This window comes from Corvus brachyrhynchos, unplaced genomic scaffold (genome assembly GCF_000691975.1).
Source record: "Corvus brachyrhynchos isolate BGI_N302 unplaced genomic scaffold, ASM69197v1 scaffold101, whole genome shotgun sequence".
Lineage (NCBI taxonomy): Eukaryota > Metazoa > Chordata > Aves > Passeriformes > Corvidae > Corvus > Corvus brachyrhynchos.
This window is the reverse complement of record NW_008237239.1, coordinates 19,581,595-19,603,356: the sequence shown is the minus strand read 5'-3', so window position 1 is coordinate 19,603,356 and position 21,762 is coordinate 19,581,595. Positions and strand designations below refer to the sequence as shown.

Genomic DNA, 21,762 nt, shown 5'->3' with positions numbered 1-21,762 from the left:
ACTAACCAAATGCCTGCTAAACATCCAATATGCAATTTTCAAATTATCAAGCATTTACTCATAACAAAGTCAGTTATTCTTGTATCCATTGTACTGTTACCTGACGCAGATTCCTGGTTACTTTCACATCATGCCAGGCATTGTCATTAAATTTCCCATTCACAGGTTCCACCAGCGCTTCAAAGGCCCCTGAGCCCAAATTAATGACCAAGGAGACAGCTCCATTTTTCAGTGCAAGATTGACATAATCAGCCGATTTTCCTGTGTGAAGCATCAGTCCGTTCCTCTGAAGTGTTTTAAACGACAGAGTTATTTCATCACTGCTACTCTGTATGGGGTTCTGAGATAAATCATAGCAGAAGTATTCTGATCCCTTGAATGTTGCAATATATTCTTCTTTTCCTGGCAGACAAAAGGAGAGAAACAAACAAATAAATCGCTGGCACTTAATTAAAGGCAACTTGCATGAATTATTTTCATAGCTAATTTAACAGTATTAGTGTAAGCACTGTATCAAAAAAATAATTCATTTAAAACACTTAAAATCCATGAAGGAAGGAGATAAATGAGATTTACCGTGAACATATTTTTAACTATTTTCTAACAGAATTTTCATGTACACGATTGAACTCAGAAAATAAACTGCACCAGCCATTGAACTAATGCTATTTAAGCAATCTGATCTGAAACACATCTAAATATGTATAATTCAGGTGAATGTACAGACCAAAGCATTACTCTAGTCAAAACACAGATCTTTTACTTTCCAACTCTCACTAAAATTATGACACCTCAAAAAGAATCAATAACCTAGATACTTCCAGCAGATCTGCCTAAGGTCTTGAATAAACTAAAGCTACAAAGCATTCATTTAGGAATCCACCTTAAAGCTTTTTATAGCACTGTGCCAGAGAGCAAGTTAATATGCATCAGTAAATGAACAGGGTTTTTTTTCTGGGATGTACTTTTACTAGCTAGTATATGTGCCATACAGGTTATTTCTTTTAGTTTATCCTGAAGGTGAAACACAAATAGCTGAGCTTTCAATCTCAGAAAATCAAGTTTCATATATGGAGATTACATTTTTCCTAAAATCTTACACATGAACACGTACACTGACCTTACACTAGAGGTGTATAGTTTAGAGCTACAGTAGTTTACAAAAATAGTTAGAAAAGTTTAGCTAATAATAAGTTAGTAAAATCCCAGTCAAAACCTGTAGGTGTTTATGCAGTGTAAGGATGAAGGTATGAACACCTGGAGATATCAAATTTCATCCTTCTTGAGAATAAACTCAATCACCAGGACAAAACTGCATACATCACTGTGTTACCATTAGAACAAAACCAAAACAGATGTGTAAATACATAGACAAAGGAAATAACAGCAGAAAATTAGGAGACCAGTGAATGACAGAACATGAAAAGAGCTGGTGTGAGGACACAGATTTTTTGAGAAGTTCCTGGGTGTATTTGACTTTTGTTGTAGCCTATACACTAACATTGATCCTGGATATTGAGAATGATTCTCTTTAGATAATAGAGCACAGTAGGTTCAGACACTATTACAAAATATTTCAGATAAGAACATTAAAAAATATTAGTCTGTGTTTACTTGAAGTGCTTTCTCTCAGATTTGATGCAGAACTCTTGGTGGGTTTTTGTTTTATGTTTTTTTCTTTTTTTTTGGGGGGGGGGGTAGGGTAGGTGGGTGGGGGTTTTTTTGTGGCATCAGCCAAATCATACTAGACTACAGTGTAAAAAACTCAAAGTGACTGTTTATCAAATATGCTCTCTTTACAGCTCAAAGCAAGATTCAGCTGGATCTAACCCCAAGTGAAAGAAATCAGTTTGCTACAAGAAATCTACAGCTGGATTTCACAGCCTTGGCCTATTTTGTAAACAAACACTTTTTTAAAAAGGAAAAAAAAAAAAAAAACAAAAAAACAAAAAAAAGACCACCTCCCTGAGCACCCTTCAGGATGCCTCTTCCTGCTGTTGGCAGCACATCTCACAGAACACAAAATCAAACTAAAAGAGTCTCCAGCTTCATATTAAACCATGCTCCCCTGTTACAACAAGTAACAAGCTGGTCACACATAGCGCACACACTGCTTCCTGTCTTGGCCATTCATCATGCACAGTAAATATGCAGGAGGAGCTGATGTGTTCTCCAGGCCTTAAACCTTCCAAATCAGTCCTACATGCAGAACACCACTGCACTGATAGCAACCCATCCTGGACCCTGACACATTTCAGTAGAGGAGGAACACCTTGGCTCATGGTGCATAAAGGATTCACAAACAGTCCATTTTCTGGGGTTTCAGTGCACTCAAAGCAGTGGCCTGCAGGAATACCCTGCATCTCATCTAATGAATATTTAATAAAAGCATAAAATGCTCAAGAGCAAATTTATTTGTGATGGGTGTTTGGTGCACAAGCATATTGAAACAGCTTGAATACCTACAATGGAGAGATGATAAAACAGATGCAGCAAACTGGTATGTGTAGTTTTGTCCCAGGTATTTAATGACTGTAACACAAAAAACCTGAAGGGCATCAATGACATTGTGCAAAATATTTATGTACAAACATTATGGACTGTAAACTACTTCTGTAAAACCAGATCATTCACACAGACATGGATATGCATGGAACTTAAATACATGCCAGGCCCTTTTTAAAAAAAATATTCCTAAACAAGGACCTGAAGAAGCAAGCAGGTCATCCAAGAAAAAAATTGAGTAATTCTTCAAGCAATACCCCTGCAGCATTCACTGTTAATTTTTGAACCCTTTCTCATTCCTTTTAGCTTTAATAATACAGTCCATGATACCTATCAATGTCACCAAATTAAAATTTTAAACAAGTTACTTATATTCACATCAAGATAGCATTCACTTGTTTAAAGACAGAATTTGACTTGAAAACAAAAATGCTAAAACTGAACAGAGTATTTTACTTCAGAGAAGACACTTCGGTCAAAAAACCTGTTTGAACATTGTGCACAAAGACACTAATTGCATGTTTTTCCTACCAAACTATCTTTTCTGCTCACCTGTCAAACCAAAAAATACCCATTATTTGCTATTTTCACTCTGTTTCCATGCCGTGAATTCAAATATCATCTTCTATGACTATAGTCTAGTTTGGCCAAGCTGCAAATTTCACAGAAATTATTTGAAAGTGGGGGAAATACCAACAAAATATCTCCACATTTCTCTAGTCTTCAGAGTAATTTGTTCCTCACAAAAACTAAACCTCCCTCTTATGATCACTTGGATGAAACCTCAGGCATCTTTACCTTCAATCTAGCACTGATATTTGGGAAATGATGGGGCACTGCAACTCCAACTCTGCCTTGCTATACCCAGCTCTGAAATGGGAAAATATGAGCTAAAACAGCCACAGGTCTGCGACAGGCTAGCAAAGATTCAGGAAAACCTAGAAGAGGAAATCCGGTTATAAATCTTTTGCATGCTTTGTCACTGAAAACCAGACTTTTTTAGCACACATACAGCAGGAGGCACATAAGTCAAAATGTTTCAGCAAAGGACAGAAAAGCCACTGAACAAGATTGCTAATCAACCCTGTGTCAACTTTTTAATGTCAAGAAGATGTGCTATTTAACTCTTGATATGAATGCATGTATTTAGAATGGAGAATTTAAAAAAAAATACATATATAAAACATTCAAATGTTTTATGTAAAAAACCCAGTTAGAATCTATTGCTACATTACATACCAAATTTTTGTTGATCCTTTAAGCAAATTAAGAACAAGCTTCATTAATAACTAGTTGTGTAAACTGCTGGTTGTTTGTTTATTTTTTCAAATTATCACTTAATGGCACTTAGAGAAACCATTAAAAATGCATGGCAGTCATTCTAGCCAATATGAAGTGTTGCACTTCATTTAATGATTAAAATGTAATTACCTGCACAGAAAAGCACAAGATAATAAGAACACCATAAGGGAGTTTGACATGTTTCTATTCTGAATTTTGAGTACTGTAAGTTGCTGTATATTAGGGCAACGGAAATCCAGAACTACAGGAAATGTGCAGATACAGAAAGACACGACCTGTTTGTGCCACAGAAAGGATTCAAACAATAGAAATGCTCTGCTAAAACACCTGTTGCTGCAGGAAGGGTTTGTTTTTATGCCCCATTGAAGTCAACAACAGTTTGAAAATTCAGCTATTTAGAGGTGGATTTAAGCCCTTAGTCTCTTGAAACATGTAGAAGAAATACTTCCATGAGCCTTAGCAGATTTTACAATCCTACATATGCACTATGCTAAGCCTTATAGCACATCCACCCATCTCACTGGCAGTATTACATCATAAACTAGGTCTGGCTGATTCCATAATTATTTGATCATGTGTCCATGCCTGATTTAAATCACATACACAGGACTAGATGCTCTGATATTTATAAGTAGTAATAATAATGGGACTGTAGACAAGAGGAAAAAAAAATATAGCAGGACTAAATCAAATCTGCTTGTTGATAGCTGCAATGTTCCTTTACGTATGAAGAACCCAGAAGTTTATTAACTATACCCCAATAACCCCCGTGACAAACCCATCTATTATTACACAACAAAACCTGTTAGAGAGTTGTCAATTTATCTGCCAAAATAATTACTGTCAAAGAGAAAATCAGCTGACGCTGGTGATACTCTACTTCTGAGAGCCAAGTTCCTTCTCGACAGTCTTCAAAACATTAAATGTGTTCTGAATAAATAAACTATGCCAAACCAGAGTCTAGTATGTTCCCAGATGTACTGTTTAGTGCTCCATTTCACAACAATTTAAAATTCAAACATTTATCTGCTACACCATCAACTTATTTATAAAGTCTTTCTGTAAAAGTAATGCAGCTTGGGAAAACTACACTAAAAGAGCATGTGGACAAAACCATTAACAAGAATGACTGATAGAATAAAAACACACAGCCTGAGCTGCTACTTCCATGGCAAACTTTGCAGTAATAGCAAACTAATGGTTTGCCATTCCATACAATGGGAATACTCTCCACACGAGGTGTGCACCACTGAACGTGGAATGGTCCCAGGATGCACAATGCACAAGGTTTCTCAGCACGCGGCTCTTTTAGGAAGCCAGCCTTTACCCTTCCATTAATACATCACTCATTGGATCTTAAGATGAAAAATTACAAAGACTATAAAGTCATTCTCCAAATGTTCTACTGAATCTGACCATTTTTTGATTCCCAATCACATAATAAATTCTGACTGGGTCACATCTAGAAATAAATTACAAGCACTCAAAGAAGAAACCAAAATATTACTGTCTAATTAACAAATTTAAGACTTAAGTATGAAACCAACAAAAAGGATAGAATTATGATAAAGCCTAAGAAATCAATTCTGAGACAATGCAGAGAGTTTGCTTTATCAGTTATGGCTGAGTTAATTTTTACAAGTACTGCTGTTGTTGTGCACTAGCAGTTTTTGTTCCTATGTCTTGTAAGTAATTTTTTTTAACAGAAGAATCTTCCATGCTTCCTTTCATTTCTCACAATCTTTCTTTTCCTTTCCAGAAACTATATTCGTTGCCCTCTAAATAAGTCTCCACAGAAAATTCCAAGGCAGCAATTCAGAGATAAAATGAGATTCATGATTCCAAATCCACAGCTGGGAAATATCTACCTGTTTATTTCTTTTTTTTTAATGCTCCCTTCCCCCTCCAGTAAATACAAATGTCTGTGTTCCTTCCTTTTGTGAAGGAATAAGTCCAGTATGAGGTAATCATGACTAGCCCAATGTAAGAACAAAACCAGAGAGGTTATTTAAGACCATAAGCAATTTATTCTGAAGGACTGGGGAATCACTTCTCAAGGGCTTCTTATTATTGTTTTAAATAATCCTTTTGAAAAAAAAAAAAAAAAAAAGCTGCAGAAGTGTCTATTGATTCCAAAGATTCGGGGACCTGGTGAACCAACTCAAGCCTTTCTCTGGCAGAAAATGTTCCACTCAAAACCATGACAAAGTAAAACTTTGGTTAATTGTTATAACCAAGTCCTTTGGACTGCCATTGTCTTTGCTCATGACATTATACTATCAGAATATGGTTTATCTCAAAAAACACACTGCACCTGTGATCCTGGGCACCAAAGTCTGCATTACTGGTGCCCAACATAAAAGTAAAACTAGTATGCATTTAAGTAAAATGAGGTGCAAAGAAAAGTTCTACCTGCCAAGAAAAATGTAACAGCATAACTGATACAAAGTCAAGTATAACATCATGATGCAAAGAACCTTGGAGAAGTTTTCCAGCTCCTGTTTTGTTTTACACACAATCATTAAATCAGTAGCCAATTACAAGAAGTATGAACCTCTGAAGTATGAGCCTCTGATCCCTTCCCACCATCTCAGATTAGAATTATGATAGTTGATACTCATGATAAATGACTTACAGGGAACATTAGATAAATGATAAATTACTCCATTTTGCTAAACAGCCATTTAAATTCATTACTAAAATGGCTACACCATGCAATTTCCTCACTAATTTTCATGTCCTTTTATTTAATCACAGAGTATGCACTTCAAAAGTAGATTGGCAATTGGGGAGGGAGAGGAAAGCGAGCAGGAGTTTTCAGGAATGGTGCCATCTTAGTGTACATTAAATACTAAACTGCTAGAAGGTGAAAATAAGAGAACCTTTCTCCAATTAAGAGTTGCATCATTAATAAATAGATTACAGTGTCCTCCACTTTATATCTTAGTGATAATGCCTCTCCTATAATTCTCAAAACCGCAAAGTTTAAAATCATGATTTAAAGGCATTCCCGTTAAATTAAGAATAAACTGCAAAATATCAAAGACTCTCATATCAATTCTACACTCACAGGAGAAACTGCTATTACTCAGCCTTGCTGTTGCCTTAAAACTCAATTGTGAACTTTGGTAGTTGGGAAATCAGAGCAGCATTATACCAACAAATAAATACAGGCTTAAGTTTCTGCAACAAGCTAAAAACTGTGCTGGACAACTTTCCAAAGGCCTTTTCCAGGCCTCATGGTTTCCAAATGACTCTATAGCTCAACTGCAAAATGCAGATTTGTAGCTTTCAAAGGATCAAAAGCACTGACTTTCAGTATCAGATTGCTTACAGAATTGGTAGAAAAACTGATGTTACAATAGGAAAAGATAGCATTTTAAATTTTACTCCCTGTAACTATATAACTTGTGCAAATACAAGTTTTAGAATTAATCTGCTTTGAGTGATGAAACAGGAAAGGTAAATTCTTCCTCTGCAGCCTGGGCTGGCTCTCTTCTGCTTGTATCTTACAGAGGAGAGCTGAACAAAAAACAAATGCAGTTGTTCTTGAAAAAATTGAAAGCAGCCTCTGTCCTGGACAAAAATCCATTTTCTGAACTGCTCCTTGGATAAAGAAGTAGCACCTTACTCCTTGCTGAGGGTTTTCCAAATGAGTTGCATTCATTTTTCACTGTCCTAAATAAAAATGTGGAATAGGAGAAGAAAGAAAATTGGTTTTTTTTTCACTTTGTTGGCATTACATTTAAACACACATTTCAAATGTAAGAATAAGGAAGAAAACAATCTCTAACTAACATAGTATATGAATTTATCATAATGTGTAGAAAGAGTTAACGAGTTAAATGATCTGATAAGGACCAGTTTCAAAGCTAATAAGAAACTTCTGAGACATCAGCTGAATACCTCTCTTATGGCACCACACAGCACTAGAGGATTAGTGCAGCATGTCCTGGGGTTTGGAAGCAATAAAAAACAACAAGCAATTTTCTAGTCCTAATTAATTCCTGTTAAAAGAACCCCTTTGTAGCAATAAGCTTTCCAGAGATGCAGAGGGAATGCCACTGCAGTGGTATTATGTACACGATGAGCCACTGCTGTAAAACCAGTTTTGCACTTGCCTCAGAGAGGTACTACAGGAATATGTAGCATTTGACTCAGTAAAAAGAGCTACAGCATGGTTTTGAAAAAGGTAAAACAAAACACCTTCCAGAGGGGATTAACAAAACATCACTTTTTTCTTATATCTGTGGCTAAGATTGTATCACTGAAGGAGCATCTACATAAAAACTTTTGGGAAAAGTCTGTTCAATCTCTGTATTAGTCTTCAAAACATGTTTGGAAGAAGCTATTTATAACTCTTGGTCTTCCTATAAACATGGGAAATTTAATATGAAAACAGTTGTTTTATTACATCTTCCAGCCTGTTGAGGATACTCTCATTTAATATTTTAAATGTCAAGAGTTTTCACATGAAAACAAAGAAATATCTTTCCAAGTTACTGAGCATATGAGGAATATGTTCTATGAAAAGATCCTACAGGAACAAAGGGGATCTGAGAAGCTGAAGTCTCAGGTGAAGAAATCTGCTGTTCAAAATAACAAGCAGAGAGATGTGCTAATGGCCTGTTGCTACACTAGAAATATTTGATCTAAACAAGCCATGCCTAATATCTCTTTGCAGCCCTGCCTCTTCAAATAAAGTGAAGGGAATTACTATGTCAGCTACAAAGAGTAAAAGAATTTTTTTATTAATTCTGGATATAGAAGAACCTCAAAACTTCTCAAAGACAGGCAGACCATTAGTCAAAAAAACTCTTTGAGCTTCATCATCTTAATTAATTGTCATGTGGACAATAATTCAGCCAAAACTGTATTTTTTAACATAAGGCTTCATATAAGAAGTAGTATTAGGACCAAGAAGCCTTCTTGTGATGCATTTGATATTTCTTTTGGCACCCCAGAATTACCTTCAGCCACCATTACTACCTAAGTCAGGTGTTCAAATGAGCTACAGGATCAGAAAGGTTATTATTAAAAACTAACGTGAGAGTTACAAGAAATTCAATATAATGTTTTTGGAAACAGTTCTTTCAAAGGAAGACAAAGGTATAAGAATTTTCATTTAGTGAGCAAAAGAATAGTGCTAATTTAATTGTTTTAAATAATTGGTATTGAACTCTAATGATTAATAAACTTCATTAAAAATTCAGATCACCTTCCTCCAAATGTTAAATTGATTAATGATCACTGCAATGACTAATGATATTTTTACCTTTATGAATGTAACTGATGGACAAAGCACTAAGGACAACACAAACATTTAATCTGAGCACAGCACAGACCTTTAGTGAATTGGGCTAAGAACAGACAATATTCTGCTCTGGAAAGAAGAATCAACTATGTGTCCACAGTTAAAAAAATAAATGTGTATTTTTAAATGGAGGCAAATTTTAAAAGGTATTAGTAGCTGTCTGTATAACAGGGATTCTGTTCAAGGTCAAGGCCATAAAAGCAGCTGAACTGCGTGTACTTTACAGAGAAAAATACCCACAGGTATTTACACAGAACTGCAACCACCTGCATACGTATGGTAAGAAACATTCAAGGGCAAATGCAGAATCAGGAAATGATTATTTAAAAATGCAGATGAAACACTCAAAAGGACTTCCCAACAAACAGAAAACCTTGATAGCTATGATAGTGCTGTTACCACTTCTTCAGCCTGTGACATACCTGCCTAGAAATATTTTGACCTATTAATTTCAGGTTTTCTCCCCCTGTTGTTTCAATGCTGCCCTCCACTCTCTTCTTCCCTGTATCTTAGTTTTTCTCCTTCAGAGACCTTTCTTACTGCACTACAATCCCTGCTGAGAGGCAAAGATTGGCTAAGCCATATGCTGGTCAGTGTTCTCACTAATCAGCAGCCCCTGGAAATCTCCATTCACATCTGAAAATCAGAATAAGTCCTACTAATAAAAAACCCTCACACCTCTATTTGTATTCTGTGTGCAGCAGTCAGATAAAAGAATATATAAAAGTAGGGACATGTTAAGGACAGGGGAAATGGCAAACTGAATTCAAACTAATTTAACACATTTTATTCTGGAAAAGGCACAAAAGCTTCATGAAATTTACAGAAGTATGACAGATGATATTCTATAGTGATGTATTTTAGCTATTTTTTGCTTCTCTGGCACTATTGTTCTTAACACTCACTTTCCAGGACAATTAAAAAAAAGCAAAACTACCACTACTTTTGTAATGGTTTGACAGAATATAACTGTTTTTCATACTCTTTCTACTCTCTACCCCCAATCAAAATTTAGGTTATGATATTTCAGAACGTGGGAGATGTTGAGGAAAGAGCACTGTACACATAAACAAGAACCTATGTCTGAATGTAACACCAGGGTTTTGTATAAATAACAACCAGAGATATTCAGATGGTAATTTCACATGTGGCAGTCTCAAAATCTGATTTATCTGATAGCAGATAAAATATGTAAGTAAGATTTTTGTGTTAACAATCACAGATAGCTATTGATGCAATTTACATCAAGCTTTGAAGGAGTAGTAGCAGCTAGATAACAAAGAGTTTTAAGAAAAAAGTGTTGCTGAAATAAGTAATTTCCACTACAGAGCCACTTCATGAAACAAGCCTACTTATGGACATTCCGATTCTGTAGCATAGGAAAGCTTCTTTAACACATAGCAAGACACCAATGAAATGTTAAAGCTCTGAAACCTATTTCCCTATACCTTTTTCCATGATTGTCTAAAGCTTACTCACATAACATGATAAAGGAGGATACAATTCAAAGAAATTTGATGGATACCTTAACATGTTTCAAGTAACAACTGTAGGTTGTTAAATGAGATAATTCTTGCTATCACTTCACAGAATCACAGAATGGGTCAAGCTGGAAGGGACCACAGTGGGACATCTGGTCTGACCTGCCTGCTCAAGCAGGATCATTCCAGAGCACGTGGCACAGGATTGTGTCCAGATGGTTCTGGAATATCTTCAGTGAGGGAGATTCCACACCTTCTCTGAGTAATCTGTCCCAGTGCCTGCTCACCCACACAGCAAAGTTCTTCTTCGTGTTCAGGTGGAACGTCCTGTGCATCAGTTCCTGCCCACTGCCTCTCATCCTTTTGAGTAGAGCCTGGTCCATCCTCTGACAGCTCTCTTCAGACACTTTGCTGAGGTCTCCTCTCTGTCATCTCTTCTTGAGACTGAACAGCCCCAGCTCCCTCAGCCTTTCCTCAGGAGAGAGGTTCTCCAGACCCGTGACCAACTTAGTAGCTCTCCACCGGACCTGCTCCAGGAGCTCCATGTCTCTCTTGCCCACAGGAGCCCAGAACTGGACACAGCACTCCAGATGTGCCTCACCAGGGCTGAGCAGAGGGGCAGGATTGCCTCCCTTGACCTTCAGGCTCTTCCTAATGCACCCCAGGACACCATTCTAGACCACAAAGACACACTGCTGGCTCAGGGACAGCTTATTGTCCACCAGGACCCCCAGGTCCTTCTCCCCAGCATTTCTCATTCTTCTTTTCAACACATAGCCAGGGCTTGGCAACATTCACTCTTAAACAGAGTTTAACGATGTTCTAACATACTTCCAGTAAGCTATAAAAAATATAAGGCTTTCAAGAGCTACTCTTGATACCAATTTTTCTTTTAAATGAGACTTTCAAAAATTGATAAGCAGGTTTCTTGGCCTGACCATAGTTTTAAAACTATATGCGCACTGATTTCTTTTCAACTGTGAATATATAAAAGGAACTATGTCCAGATTTATATTTAAGGGACCATTTTAGGCATGTACTTTAAAAATACAAATGATTTCTAACTTTCTCTAAGTCTTATTATCAAATCTGTGAAAATCCAAGAAAACTTCTGCAAGTATTATATATGTTACACATTTAGTTTTTTGAAGACTGACTAGCCCCTCCACCATTAATTCAGTATTAGCTCCTGATCCTTATTTTTTCAGAAGTCATAAGTCTTTGAAACTGCTTGATAAGGAGGCCTCCCTACTGAGATTACCAATAGTCTTTTTATAGAAGCCTGCAGGAACACTGTAAAAGCAAAAGAAGATTAGCACAGTATAAAAATAATTGGACTCTAGTGCTGTATTGATATTTTCGAGAAAAGATTTGCTGTCATGACTGGGCCAAGTTATCTGCTGGTAAATTCCACTGAAGACAGCACATTTGCACCACTTTATCCTTCTCTTTATGCAATAAATATGTCTAAGAAGGTGAGATACTTAGAGTGTCATAGATAATTTGACATATTTGCATCATTGCATGGATCTAACATAAAACTTAAGAACTCATTTCTCAGGTACTGGAAAAGGTAAAAAAAAAAGATGTAGATAGAAAGAGTGACACTGTCAGAGATACTGCCTCATTTTAGAAACACTAGGTAATAAGAAGTAATTTCACCTCTTCAGGAACTTGTCTAAAATAACTGCTTAAAATACTTCAATATTTATTATTACTGTATAGGAGCTTAGCATAATTTGCAGCCTCATGCCCTACAGATATGAAATAAAAACAAGCCTGTAATCATCCAAAGAACACTTACAGAAGACAACACAATTGAAAAAATAATTTAACATATTTTACAAAGGCTAATCAAAAGAGAAAAGGAGTGACACTCTACTGACAAGCACATTACATAAATTTCAGGTTTGGATACTCGTACTTTTTCAAGAATCTAATTTGCATTCAGAGCCTAAAGTTTCTCTATGTCTCAAGGCACTAAGATTGGGTTCACCACAGCTCCTGGTACTCCACTTAGCTGTCAACTGGAGAGGGCAGAGAAAGAAGCAATGGAGTCTGTATCCTTGCACCAAATGTTCTGGCAACTGATACCTATTTTCCACAAATTTCTAACTAATGTGGAAAAAAATGCAAGACTGAAGCCTGTGTCAACAACAGCAGGAACCACAGGTTCGTTCCTCCTGCACAGCTTGAGCATCACTGCTGGTTCCACACCAAACCACACAGGACTCAGGAGCAAGGACTATAACCAGATTGACTATTCACACACAAATACTGCAGCATAGAAAAAATTCTATGCAAACTTTCAATGTAATAAACCTCTTCTTTTCCCCTCAGGAAAAAAAAAAAATCCCTCTACAGGATAGAGCAACCGAAATTTTGCTTCAAATCATAATTTGAACACAAATGCTCTTACCAGCAGCCTCCATTTTTTTCTCTCCCACCTGTGACTCATAGGTCTCCTGTAATTACCCATCAGCTGTTTAGATGCACAGCCCCAGGGGCTGGTTAGGTTTTACATTTATTACATTAGGAAAATACCATCGTGCCATAGCCAGAGTGACAGGATCAATATACAGAAAATGCTTGTGCTCTGAGTTACAAAGGCTATTATAATTCAACCTTCTTCTACAACCCTACTGTTTCCTTTGTGTTGCTGAATATAGTTTTGCTTTTCTAAAGTCCCTCCTCGTTTTATAGCACCCTGAGAAAATAAGTAAAGCCTTGTATTGTGCTGTATGCACAATACAGCAGATATTTGATTCTGAGTACATGTCATTACACTTCTAAAGCTATTAGAGTACTACTCTGGATACCTTCAAATTAATTAAAATTTAAGAGCTCTTGACAAAACACACTAACATTCATCATCAGGTCAGTTATTATGTTCACAAAATTATTTAAACCTTTCTGAACTTTCAGGAAAGGGTATTACTGCATCTGTAAAGAAATCATTCTGTAATTATTATCTATATTTCTCCCCAAGGCTCCAACACCCTACAGATTTCCTAAGAGCTTGGATTCAAAGCTAGTAGGAAGCTGTGTTTAAAGTATTTTAGAATGCAGCCCATCAGTTCTGTTATTGAGGTAACATTATATCACAGTATTCAAATGAAACAGTGGTACAGATGTAAATGGTTTAAAATTAAAGGTATGTGCTTTAAGAATTCTGCTTGTCATTAAATTGGAAATTTGCAGACTAGCAGTCCATTCTTTCTTAATTCTCTTTTACCCAAGTTCATTTCCATTGGATTCCTAAACTGAAATTTAGAGGTAAACCACAATTTACCTAGAGGTTAAGTTGATTATTTTATTATTCGAGGATTATTTGTTTGTGCATTAGTCTGGGGCTATGGAGACAATATGCACACTGAAGTATTTCCATCTCATAAGCAAAAGCAGGCAACATTCATCAGTCTGTTAGCCATGAAATTAGGAATGTTTGATGTATCCAAGGGCAGCTCCTGCAGCTCCTGTTTTTCCTGCTACACCCCTCTCAGTTATTTCCCTACTCCCCCAATACTGACTTAATAAGCAACTTTTCCATGCTGCCATACAAGAAACACAGACTAATTTAAGCAGCTTCAGGCTCCCCATTTTTATTTTCTATCCTCTATTCCAATTTTTGAGGCTTTTTGCGCAAACACAAAGAAAAGCTGAACAGCAACCTGCCCTGGCTCCTCAGGATGCTGTAACGCAATCAGAACTTTCTTCACCCATCCTGTTGTGGTTCTTTTGTCAAGTGGATGCCTAGCACAGGAAATCAGCCATTAAATTGCTAAATCCATTTACCCCTGTATTAGCCAAAACCTGCTTCAGAATAAAGGAAAACCGCAGCTAAAGATGCCATTAAAACTCAGGAATTTACCATGGATTTCCAAACTGGTTTCAAGACAAGCTGCATCTTGACCCATTTCTGGTGGTGCAATAATCAGCATCCAGATTTCTCCCTGGCTTTTGAGTAGGGCCAGGACAAGATAACTTTTAGGATTCCTTGGCTTCTCTCAAGACTCATAAAATGACATTAAATCTTCCTCTCAATGTCATCAATTTTTCAAGACTAGAATTATGCTTGGAAAACCATATTTCATTCTCTTAACACTCTACTAATTTTGTAGAGTAACTTTCAGAAGATCTACTACATCCTGTACTAGTTGACCACAGACAGTGATCTATGAACCAAACAAAACCCAAATTCTCAAGTGGGTAGACTCAGGATGATTCTGTGTTTTGGCTGCTATACACCCACAGCTTTCTCTTATTAATTGAGCTGTAACTTGGGTAGTGACCCAATTTTTGCTGTATCTTTTATTGTTAGAACAAAACCAATTATGAACAGCTCCCAACAAAGTTAAATCTTTTTCACATTTTTCTTAACAACACCCTGCTCATTTCTGATACACTTAAATTTAATTCAGTCTCTGTAGACCTCCCAATGCCTTGAATGTAGACAGATGAATGCAGAAAGATTAAACATTTTCTTACTGTGACCTACAACAATGTGCTGAAACTTTAATTATTATGTTAATTCAGGCATTGGGCCCAGTGGATTTATTATATCCCAGAAGCTAATACAATCTACTCTGAAGTGAGATGTAGGCATCAGCTGCATCTAAGTATTTTGTGTACAAATATTTAGACTGTGTAACAACTACACACTAAAACTAATCTTAAACATCTAATCCTAATTTTGGGGCTTTTTCCTCAAGTAGATGTCTAGTTTCTCATAGAATCTGAAAATGTGGCTACTTGTAGGAACAAAAGCTTGTATCTTGGACAAACATTATCATCCCCAAATTCCAGGCTTTTGAAGCAAGACTGGTATTTAGTAGATTAAAAAAAAAAAAAATTATTATACTTGTCTGGACTACCATCACAGGATAACACTGAGAAAAAAAAACCCAACCAAAACCTTTTTTTTTTTTCCATTTCAGGACAGGATCAGATACATTTCACACTGTTTTAGAACAAGAATACCCAATCTCCAAATAGTTCATTTGGAATAAAGATAGCTTATATATCTAAGACAATATCAGTCACTGAAAATTAAGGTTTGACCTTTTCCTTAATAGACAAAACAAGTATTTCTGATCATCTATCCCTCACATCAAATACAGTTTTGTATCATTCACCAAGAAAAAACGCCTACTGCTTTCTTTTTTTAATTATCCCCCATCTCAGCCAATATTTTTTCTTATTTCCCATTAGCAACAAGATTGACAAAAATGAAACTCATATTTTAAATAGTTTTGAAGAGAAAAAGAAAGGTGAAGAAACTTGGAGTGAAGTTGCCAGACAGTAGAACCAGTGGAACTTAGCTGACTACATGAACCCTTTTTAAGCAATGGAGCTGGACGTAGCTCGTATAATCTTATTTTTCCTTGGTTTGCTACACCAGAGCATTTTCTATTATAGTATCACAAAAGTACCTGTGTTGTAATTAGAAGTAGTGTGGCTTTCATCAAAAGAATATTAAAAAAAAAATGTTTAATATATTAAAGGCAAGCAGGAAATAATGAAAGCTTTATACTGCCAAGCCAGGGATTTTGTCCTATGCTCATTTTTGATTATATATTTTAATTGCTTACCAACATATTGCCTTGATAACCATCACAAAAATAATTCCAAATTACCAGACATAAATCTTTATGTTTTAAATAGTAAAAAAAAAAAAAAAAAAGCCTACAAAGGAATTCTTCTATCAATATTTTCTCAAGTTGATGTAAATAAAGATGCTTGATGTTAAAGACCATGAATACCTCAAGTATATCTTTGTATTATTTTAATGCAATGTGCCCACAAGAATATTTATTTCCTGCATTACATTAAATATTTTCCCACAGCAAGACCCCACATTCAAGGGATTCTTACACTTTTCTACTCTACTCAAGTCTTATGCTTACACTCATATCTCTCACCTGAAAATAAGAGGTTTAATAAAGCACAACTCTAATACAAACCTGGTTATGTTTTGGGGTTTTTGGTATTTTTTTTCCTTAAATTCTTCAAGATTGGAACTGGATCACACTACAAAGATAACATTTGTCCTTTAATTTATTATATGAATGCAATCTAATTCCCATTTGTATATATAGGAATATGTATACAAATAGATATCTATAGATAGTATTCTCTGGTTATGAACTTTCTTAATTTCCATTAAATTAGTTGTTTCTTCTCCATTTCAGTAAGTTTTTAGATATCTAAATTTAAAAAAATATTCAAAGCATTTTGAAAAAGATTTTTTAAAATATACAAGCTCATCTGCTAAATTATGTCCATTTTTTCTTCTTGCTCAAAACCAAGCGCTCTTTTTCCTTATAGTGAAAAAAGGTGCTTTTTTTCAGAGCTAAAGAAAGTTCAAATTTACCATGGTAACCGAACAAAGTCACTAAATACTTGCTGGTAAAGGCCTTTATAGTATATAAAAAGTACATTCAGTTGGAGTTATTGGAAGAACTTTTATGGTTATTTTAAATACATGGAACTAGCAAATTCAGTGGTGATTATTACGAACAAATATTAAAAGTATACGTCTTGGTTATTTTTGCAGTAAGGTGCACCACTGAGAGGCTCGTTAATTAAAGGTCAGCTATTCTAAATTGCATAAGAGAATACTGGAAAACCTGTTCTTGTATGAACCTTGTTATACTAAATTTTCTCAGCTAAGTGTTTTGCTGTTGGAAAAGAAGATAATTTAAGCAAAGTATTCATTATACCTCAAATGAATTAACTCAAGTAATTTCTTGCCTGAGTCTGACAACTTAATGCAACAAGTTAGCAAAAAACCAGCTACGCCATGAGGTGTGTGAGAAAATACAGCCCTGCTTTTACATTGTTGAACATACCTCAATATATATATATACATAAAAGCCCCACGTATTTCTAATTTTATCTTGTAAAGTGCGCTAGAGTTTTAGTACATTCCTATGTTAGCTATAACTGATTTAAAATCATTAAGTGGATAATATTATACTTGCAGTTCTCAAGACTTGGACCCCAAACTTCCACTGGCATTCCTAGAGATAGGGATGCCACCCTCCACATGGGGCTGTGTAATTCAGTAGAACTTGTATTTTAGTGAACTAAGTTCTTAACTATTCCCCATTGCTGAGAAATTGTGTTATTCTACTCTCTTCAGGGCAGTCATTGAGCAATTCAGAGCCTTGAAAGGAAGACAGGCTGAAATTTGGTTAGGCACTTAAATTTACTCTTGAGATTTACCCAGACCATTAGCCAGCAAAGAAGGCATGAACAACTTTATTCTGTCCTTCACTACACATGCTTTTATTCCTATGTCTTTCTACCAATTGTATAAATAGTTCTTATTCGTTTTCCGAGGTCTCACTACAGGATGCCAAAGTCTGCAAAGTCATTCAGGAAATTTCAATTATAAACAAGTTAATTGGCTCAGAGAATGAAATCCCACACTGGTATGCTTGCCACTGATTTCTTTAAAAGAGTAAAATAATCACATGCTTTTACTCCACATCCTATCAGTCATCGCACTTCACATACAGGCCTTGTAAATTTGCACCTTGTGTTAGGATGAACCCTAGAGCACTTCACTAATTAACTTAGGGCTGTATTTTAAGAGACATCTGGTATATTGTCATAAGCCTTTCACTGAAGTTGGGTAGAGATGAAAGGATGTTTGGATCAGCCTATACTTTTAAAAATCTGCGGTATTTTTGCTCCCAGTTTCCAGATCTTTCAGATTTATGCAGCAGTAGTGCCCAGTGTTTGCAGTATATGGTGACACACAAGCACACCACCTCACCTAAGAAAAAATTTCTGAATTCTGCAGTTACTCACCCTGTGGCATGTTTTAGGTGTGTACACATTAATGTAGAACTTAATTCAGAATATTAGTGTGTATTTACCTTCCGGCTGAGCAGAAAGATATGAAATACCAACCGCAAGGGCATTGCAGTCATATGAGAGTCTCAGCAAAACCTTGCATATACAAAGGTTTATATTTTGAAGATTCCAGGTTGAAGATTTATCTTCTCTATTCCCTAGAATAATGCTTTTCTTGCATTCAGGAACCATGTTAATTTAACTAACATATGATGATGAAACCAAGTGTGTTCTGAGCTGCTTCAAAAGATGTGTGGCCAGCAGGTTGAGGGAGGTGTTTCTGCCCCTCTACCCCAGCCAGAGTGATCCATCCAGCTCTGGGTCCTCACCACAAGGAGGATGTGGACACTGTTGGACCCCTGTTGGAGAGGGTCCAGAGTAGGGCCAGAAAGATGCTCAGATGGCCGGAAAACCTCTCCTGTGAAGACAGGCTGAGAGAATTGGGGTTGTTCAGCCTGGACTTCAGGGAGACCTTATAGGACTTTCCACTACCTAAAGGGGACTTATTAAAAAAAAAAAAAAGGGAGAATAACTTTTTGCTCAAGCAGATAGTGGCAGGAAAAGGGAGAACATATTTAAGTTAAAAGAGGAGAGATTTAGATTAGATGTTAGGAAGAATTCCTTTACTCTGAGGGTGGTGAGGCACTGGCACAGGCTGCCTAGAAATGTTGGGGATGCCCCTTCCTTAGAAGTGTGGCCAGCCAGCCTGGATGAGGCTTTGAGCAACCTGGTCTGGTGGATGGCATCCCAGCCCATGACAGAGGGATTGAAATGATGATTTTTGAGGTCCCTTTCAACCCAAACCAATCTATGATTCTAGGTTTTGGTAATTTATCAATCCTGAAATAGTTAACCTCTGGGGATTTTAGTATTCCTTTTTACACTACACCTAGTTATTATCAGAGCAGATGGGCACATACTGAGGGGGCAGTTTATGTGCCACAGCACATCTTATGGTTCTATTTATTTAATAATCCAGACTTGGGACCCATCTGGACCACCTGGAGCTTCATATTAGAGTCCATGTCCCTCATTTTATTTCCTCCTTATATATTGGGAGGGAGGAGAAGAGATGGCACATGCCTAGTTCTCACCCAGCATGGAGTTAAAATAGAACTGAATCACCCATCTAGACCCAGTCACTGTCAAATATTTCCATTCTCAAAGTTTAGAGCTTACTTGTAAATATCAGCCATATGAAAACAATATTTTTGTAATAATTTTCTACTGTGATCCCCCTGAAAGATCATGAGATATCCTACATGCAGCAAATGCACTAAATTTAAGAACTGAATTCAAACCCTGTAATTTATTCTCAGCACTTTGTGTTTCACTTAGATTTGAAAATGACAAGCTGTTGGGCCAATTTTTGTCAACATGTTTTTAATTAGTTCTGAATTTATGACAATTAAAGCTCACTGTTGCTTTTAAAATGAAGTTACTGAATTTGCCTTAATTTGTTTTCATTGCTCAGCAACGTGTGCATTTTAATTCACCATGGAAATATTCCATCCTTCCTGCTTTCTGTAGGGAAGACGCTACCATCAACGTTATCGTCATTTGTTTCCCATGAAAATTATTGACTAGAAAATAGACTGAAAACATCTTTTGGGAAATGCTGGCCATGCTCCATATTTGACTAGCTCCATCTGTATCTCAGCTGACTCAAAGAACCCAATGTATTCCAAATCTTTTTTGTGGGGAGAAAAAAAGATAGGAAAATTAATATTGCACCATAAGACTGATTTTGTATTTCTTGTGTCTGCAGCTGTACATTTGCTTTTAGGTGAACAATGTCTATTGTTCATTAATCTAGGGCCATACACATCACAAAAAATGTGAAAGATATACTTCGCTTAAAAGCTGAGACACTACACAAAAATTAATTGTCACTCCTTCAACTTTTTTGGGGACAGGAAGATGAGGGTTGAAGTATGACTGGCATTCTAATGAAGAAATAATTTTGGCAAGTTCTTAGAGCCTTAATAATAAATGACAAAATTCTATATATTAGAAGAGCAAGGTTAATCTCATATGCCTCAACCTCATTTCTCCTCCCTTGCTTTCATTTTTCATCAGGAAAGTAATTTTCTCTTCACAGGTCCTCTGTGAATTCATATTGTTCATGCACCGTTTCTTTCATGAATGGCTGTAGACTGATCTATACTTATATGAGTATCTGCAGACTACATGTCTTGGTCTGAAACTGCAGCAGAATCCTCCAAAAGAGCGCTTTAAAAAAATCTGAAGTAACAGTAGCTAAAATTATTATCCAACATGTGAAAATCTAATAACAGAAGTACAGTATGACAACCTGTTTTCTACTTAAGCTAACATGAGTCTACTAAAAAAATACCTTTTGTAAGAAAACCAAAGTCAGTTTGGTTGGGGAGGATTTCCTCTGCTTTTTAACTTGTTATATTTTCTCTGTTAAGGTAGCTTTTGTATACTGTAACAATAAAACAAGAATTAAACAACACTCTTACAAGAAGAGCTTATAATTAGAAAAAGTAAAATTTTTATTATAGGCTATTATTTTTCTAGTTTAACCATTAATGTAAAAAAAAGAAAAAAATCATCCTTGCTCTAATATCCAATTCAAATTACTAAATAATAGAGAAAGCCAAATGAATTCCCCAGGGCCCCAACTGCATCTCCATACTCAAAAAACCCATTACCATAAGTGAATACCTAAAAAATTATGAGAGAAAAAACGAAAACATTCATAAATTTAATTCCAACATCTGTTACTTTTCACAGTGAAAGTTCAAGTAAGTTAAATTTTTTTTTTCTTTTTTTTACTCAAGAAGATTCAATGTCATTGCTCCCTGTCTGTTTCATGCTGGTAAAAAGTTAACCCTATTACTAAGATTACTCTGTGTCTCAGTTGCTGTGTGCACTCTGTTAAATCTTGCAAGTTTAGTGTAAGTAATCTTGGTAACAAACAAATCTGTTAACTTCTTATAAATGCATACAGATGTGACCCAGCTCAGGAGCAGAGATCAATCTGGTTGCCAAAGCCACCAAAAGTTCAACAAATAGCAAGCGTTCTTCAGCAAAACTGTACTCACTTAACATCTAGCTTGTAACTGCAGTCCCTAAGAAACACTCATAACCCCCCCAATCCCTCAAATCCCTCTAACCAGGAAACAAACCCGTTAAAACCACACCCACCATTCCTATCCTGCTAGGAATCTCATTCACGTACATATTACAGCTCTACCAGAGCTTTTGATTGACTTTTGGGGTGGTCCGGTGCAGGGCCAGGAGCTGGGCTCCATGATCCTTGTGGGTCTC

General features: G+C 36.2%; 1 protein-coding gene across 12 annotated transcripts in view; it reads right to left on the bottom strand.

The window, feature by feature from the left end:
- NRXN1 (neurexin 1) overlaps window positions 1–21,762 on the bottom strand; it is a 672,391-nt gene that overhangs the window by 447,768 nt on the left and 202,861 nt on the right. For all 12 annotated transcript variants that reach the window (XM_008630366.1, XM_017730095.1, XM_008630367.1 and 9 more), the window contains one exon: window positions 101–402. In XM_008630366.1, coding sequence (XP_008628588.1) covers window positions 101–402 — 302 coding nt within the window. The remainder of the gene's footprint in view (window positions 1–100; window positions 403–21,762) is intronic.